Source organism: Camelina sativa, chromosome 18 (assembly GCF_000633955.1).
Source record: "Camelina sativa cultivar DH55 chromosome 18, Cs, whole genome shotgun sequence".
NCBI lineage: Eukaryota > Viridiplantae > Streptophyta > Magnoliopsida > Brassicales > Brassicaceae > Camelina > Camelina sativa.
Genome location: NC_025702.1, coordinates 14,762,355 through 14,767,826, shown reverse-complemented (window position 1 = coordinate 14,767,826; position 5,472 = coordinate 14,762,355). Strand labels below are relative to the sequence as shown.

At 36.3% G+C, this 5,472-nt stretch overlaps 2 protein-coding genes across 2 annotated transcripts in view; both read left to right on the top strand.

The window, feature by feature from the left end:
* Window positions 1–4,248, top strand: part of LOC104761695 (glucosidase 2 subunit beta-like) — a 4,965-nt gene extending 717 nt beyond the window's left edge. Inside the window, exons 3-16 of the mRNA XM_010484811.2 lie at window positions 171–266; window positions 423–662; window positions 1,083–1,339; window positions 1,737–1,817; window positions 1,909–2,019; window positions 2,233–2,563; window positions 2,655–2,756; window positions 2,845–2,946; window positions 3,019–3,076; window positions 3,194–3,262; window positions 3,437–3,524; window positions 3,640–3,701; window positions 3,799–3,850; window positions 3,948–4,248. Coding sequence (XP_010483113.1) covers window positions 171–266; window positions 423–662; window positions 1,083–1,339; window positions 1,737–1,817; window positions 1,909–2,019; window positions 2,233–2,563; window positions 2,655–2,756; window positions 2,845–2,946; window positions 3,019–3,076; window positions 3,194–3,262; window positions 3,437–3,524; window positions 3,640–3,701; window positions 3,799–3,850; window positions 3,948–4,013 — 1,715 coding nt within the window. The 3' untranslated portion in view covers window positions 4,014–4,248. The remainder of the gene's footprint in view (window positions 1–170; window positions 267–422; window positions 663–1,082; window positions 1,340–1,736; window positions 1,818–1,908; window positions 2,020–2,232; window positions 2,564–2,654; window positions 2,757–2,844; window positions 2,947–3,018; window positions 3,077–3,193; window positions 3,263–3,436; window positions 3,525–3,639; window positions 3,702–3,798; window positions 3,851–3,947) is intronic.
* LOC104761694 (probable pyruvate kinase, cytosolic isozyme) overlaps window positions 4,854–5,472 on the top strand; it is a 4,085-nt gene continuing 3,466 nt past the window's right edge. The window contains exon 1 of the mRNA XM_010484810.2: window positions 4,854–5,276. Within this exon, the coding sequence (XP_010483112.1) occupies window positions 5,049–5,276 (228 nt within the window). The 5' untranslated portion in view covers window positions 4,854–5,048. The remainder of the gene's footprint in view (window positions 5,277–5,472) is intronic.

The window sequence follows — 5,472 nt, the reverse complement described above, 5'->3', positions numbered from 1 at the left end:
TTTTTTTTTTTTTTTTTTTTGGTACGATTGTGATTAGATGATTAACCATTACAGTTTCGTTGGGAATTGAAACTAGTGATTAAAGTTCTGGTTTGTGTTTAGTGGAGTGGAATAAAGTTTTTGCTTTTTTTGGGGTATATGTGTGATGGATCATATTGTTTACTGTCCAGGTACCTCAGCTTGCCCAAATGGGAAATTCTATTGTAGAAACGCAGGCCACTCTCCAACTGTTTTGTTTTCTTCCAGAGTCAATGATGGTATTTGTGGTATGTTACTGCTATTCATTAATTCGTTTACATTTAGTTTCTGTTGAACCTCTTCTTTTTTTCAAGCTATGTGCTTTCAAATGCCATATGGAGGAAGAAATTGTTGAAGAATTAGTCTATCAGTACTTATGGTTTGTTTTCCCCCTATGGGAGCAGATTGTTGTGATGGAAGTGATGAATATGATGGTCAAGTGACATGTCCAAATACATGCTGGGAAGCTGGAAAAGCTGCTCGAGAAAATCTTAAGAAAAAGATCGAGACATATAACCAAGGGCTTGTTATTAGGAGACAGGAAATAGAAAAAGCGAAAGTGGGTCTAGAGAAAGATGCAGCCGAATTGAAGAAGCTGAAAAGTGAAGAGAAGATTCTCAAAGGCCTTGTTGAACAGCTGAAAGGTTTGCCATTCTTTCTTCTGATGCGTGACGTAATCTTTCTGTTGACTGATTTTGCAAATGGCATGAGAGGGGAGGTTTAGTTTTCATCTTAGAGAACTGAAACGGACATTTGAAATAGTACCATGAGAAAAATTAGTGTACTGGATTGTGAAAGAGGAACCGTACATATTAGTGTTAGTGTAGTTGGATGCTTGATATGCCACGGATCAGTTCTTAAATTTTCACTAACCACCAAAAGGAAAGGAAGAAAGTGAGAAAATACATGACTTGTAGTTTACGTAGTGGAATCTCATTACCTTCTTTCTATGGTCACTACTGATGATAAAGACAGACCGTAAATTATAATTAGAGTAAACAAATTTCAACTTCTTTCTATGTGATTGACATGTTTACATTTCCCTCGAATCATTTCTTCTGTAGATCGTAAAGAACAAATTGAGAAGGTAGAGGAGAAGGAGCGTCTACAGAAAGAAAAGGAGGAAAAGGAAAAGAAAGAGGCCGAGTTAGCAGCCCAGCAAGGAAAGGGGGATGCTGAGGAGAAGACAGATGACAGTGAAAAAGTTGAAGAAAGCACAAATGATGAAGGGGTGCCTGGAGTTTCACAGCAGGACGAAAATCCCGATGATACAACACATCATGATGAGATTGGTAATTACAAGGATTATCCTTCAGATGAGGTTAGTTCTTTTCTTGAACTGAAATACATTTGCACGCTTTCATCTTTGTAGCTTTTTTTATTGTACTTATTCAACCAAGTAAGGAGTCAAACCATGGAAGATAAGCTCATCAGACCATTTGTCAATATTTTGGCTCCCTTTGGACCTCCTGCTCATTCATGAATCATGAGGTCATGAAGTAAAATATTCAAGTTTCAATATGTGAGATGCTTGATACTCTTATCTTTTTCTCATTCTTATTGACATGATGACATCTAAACCTTGGCTATCTTGAACTCATTCACATGACTATGAACCCTCGTTAATACCTTCAGTGCTTTTTATATTTCTTGAGTTCTCTTGTTTTGCTTTCGGGTTGTGTAGTTCAAGCGGGTACTGAATTAGACTTTAATTTCAGGAGCCAGCAGCTGAAGCTGAATCTGAAGCTGAACCAACAAGTATATTGGAAGAGGTTGCTCACACTAGTCCAGCAGACGAGGTATGAAAGTTATTTCATTCATATGTTTTCCCAAAAGTGGTGCAATCTGTTACTTGGAAGTTAGATGATATAAGGTTGTCTACATATACAGCATGTTGTGGAGAAAAGGGAGGTATCTCCGTCATCCGACGATTCCGTCACAGAGGGATCTCATAGTGATGATAGTACCAATAAGGAGGAATTAGACGAGGTTAAGAAAATGGTAATTTACTTTCAATTTCTGGCCAAGTGCTTACAAAAAATTGTCATAAATCTGAGTATAGTTCTCTGAACTTCCGTGATGAGAGTACTCTTTCTTTTTTAAACTTGTCTATTGCATTTTTTCGATAACTCTTCCCATTCTGAGTTATATCTCGGAGATTATTAAATTCCTGATTTTTCCTTGACGTCAAAGTACTCTACATTCTATTGATAGGAGGATCCTGAAACCGAAAAAAAGGAAGAGTTGTCAAAGGAAGAGTTGGGGCGACTTGTTGCCTCTCGTTGGACAGGAGAAAAATCTGATAATCCAACTGAGGCAGACGATAACCCCAAAGCTGAAAATCAGGAAAACCATGAGCACACGCCCATAACTCCACCTGAAGTAGAAGAAGATGATGGATTTGTTTCTGATGGTGATGAGGATACCGGCGATGATGGGAAGTACAGCGACCATGAACCTGAAGATGATTCCTACGAAGAGGAGTATCGCCATGATTCTAGTTCTTCATACAAATCTGATGCAGATGATGATGTCGATTTATCAGGTCTGCACTATTTCCACAGATATTTGTATTCTTGTACGATGTTAATCATCTATCAAATTTAGTTGACATGATTGAATTTCGTTACGGATAGAGACAACCTCAAATCCTACTTGGTTGGAGAAGATACAAAAGACTGTCAAGAACATTTTGCTGTCTGTGAATTTATTCCAAACCACCCCAGTGGACAAATCGGGTAAAATAGTAGTTTAGCATCTCCGTTAATAGTACTAGTGATACTCTTTTTCTTTAGTGATTCATCTATATCATTTTGGAATGTGCAGAGGCTGATCGGGTACGCAAAGAATACGATGAGTCAAGCTCCAAACTGAATAAAATACAGTCAAGGATATCAAGCTTAGAAAAGAAACTAAAACAAGACTTTGGTCTGTATGATAAGACATCCTAAGCACTTACATTTGCCTTTCTTAGAGTTAGTTCTTATATTGTTATCGCAGGACCGGAGAAAGAGTTCTATTCATTCCATGGTCGTTGTTTTGCGAGCAAACAGGGCAAGTAAGAATATTCTTAGCAGTGTAATTTAATGTCACATCCATTCTTTATTAGCATTATCGGGTATTATAATTATAATTATCTTATGCATTTACTGTTATTACCTAAATAATGGCATAGGTATACTTACAAAGTCTGCGCATATAAAGAATCAACCCAAGAGGAGGGCTATTCAAAAACTCGGTTAGGGTAAGTATCGTACCACTATATATTTTCTTTGCATGCTGATTTCATTCATGATACATACACTAATAACGAGGAATGGTTTCGAAGTTGATGATCATATGTCAGTAACTTCTTTATCTGTGTTTATATATACCCTTCTATTCTTCTTTATTTTGTTCTATGGGTTTGCTCAAATAGGGATTGGGACAAATTTGAGAACTCTTACCAATTCATGTTGTATACCAACGGAGATAAATGCTGGAATGGCCCTGATAGAAGCCTTAAGGTAAGTTTTTGATATTGTTAAAAGTCTAAAATTGTTCAATTCATAATCTGAGACTTGCGCTTGCAAAGATCACAGACGTTAAGTAGACAAAGCTTGACTAGTTCACCGAATGCAGGTGAAACTAAGATGTGGGTTGAAAAATGAGCTTACGGATGTCGATGAACCAAGCCGTTGCGAGTAAGTTCTTGTCTTGGATACATCTCACGGATCATCATCCCCTTTTGTCTCCAGTTTTTCCTTTTCTATCCTTTTAATTCTTACTCTCTTGTTACAGATATGCGGCGATCTTATCTACTCCAGCTCGGTGTTTGGAAGACAAACTTAAAGTAAGTTATTTTTTTTTGTCATCTCAAATCTCAAAGCAGACCTACTACACTAGTTGACACTTCATTAACCTGGTCCTGGTGTTTCGTCTTTTTATAGGAACTACAACAGAAGCTCGAGAAGTTGATGAACCAAGACAAACCTCAGAATCACGACGAACTCTGATCATTTTCAACTGAAATAATTCTTACCAGATGCGCACACTGCGCTTAGATTTATGTCAGTTAGACTAGTAATCTTGCTAAGTCTCAAACGTCAAGAAAGGAGGAATTAAAAAAAAAAAACAGAGAAGTTTTGGGTCGGAAGAGAATGATAGGGTCAAGTTTACCTCATTTGTGTTCAACAGAGATTCTATATATCAAAAGTATCTAGACAATGTTGAACCTTGGTTAAGCACAAAGCACGATTCTTCTATATATAAAAGACATGAAGGAGGCCTAAAATCTTATAAAGCTAAGTGTCTTAAAATTATTCGGGAGAACATCTCGAAGTTTAATCACTTTTTAGGTCAGAAAGTGTTTTAAATACGTCTTAAACAATTTATTATTTTCTAGATTTTGAATAATTTAATTCCGGAATTAAACAAAGATCAAAATCATCAAATCTATAAATTATTTACAAAATTAATATATTATCATCTTAACTACTGGTTAACAAGAAATTAACTTAAAACTGTCCATGTGTAAACAAACAAATGTTAAATAATGACAAATAACGTGCATTAAAAAGAGTTAAAATATCATTAAGAAGATATTTTTATACATATAGAAAAATAAACCATGGCTCGACAATAGTTCGAGAAGGCATAAAAAGGTAAACGAAAACGGAATATTCATAAGTCATAACAATGTGCGTCACTCCTTTCTTCACGGTAGAATATTAAACCGGTGGGAAACAATCAAAAACGTATCGGTCTTTTCTTGACCAAATCTAAACCAAAGACTCCAATTTACCATTTTTATTTTCATTTTTTCACCTCAAAAGTCAATAAAAGAAGGAGAGAGAGAGAGAGAGACTCTTCTTCATTTCTTCATAAATCTCTCTCTTCCTTTCTCAGATTCTCTCTGTATTTTCCTTGTTCGGCAAGCCAGATCTCTCTCCATAAATCTCTCTTTCTCATCTCTCTCTCTCTCTTCCTCTACACAAAAAAAAAAAACAATCCTCGATCCTTGCTTCTGTGTTACTTACTTACTTACTACGATGGCGACGGCGATGATAGAGCAAAGGCCGAAGACGAAGATCGTATGTACTCTGGGTCCAGCTTCCAGATCCGTTCCAATGGTGGAGAAGCTTCTCAGGGCTGGTATGAACGTTGCTCGCTTCAATTTCTCTCATGGATCTCATGAGTACCACCAAGAGACTCTCGATAACCTCCGTCAAGCTATGCTTAACACTGGTATCCTCTGCGCTGTTATGCTCGACACCAAGGTTCGCCGATTAAGTTCGCTGTTTGTTTTTGTTGCTGTGTGAAATTTTGCGATTTCAATTTTCAATCATTCCTTTGACTCGGATTCGACTGTGATCTAGAAATTCTAGGGTTTTTCTCTAGTTTTTTTTTTTTTTTTTTTTTTTTTTTTTTTTTTTTTTTTTTTTTTTTTTTTTTTTTTTTTTTTTTTTTTTTTTT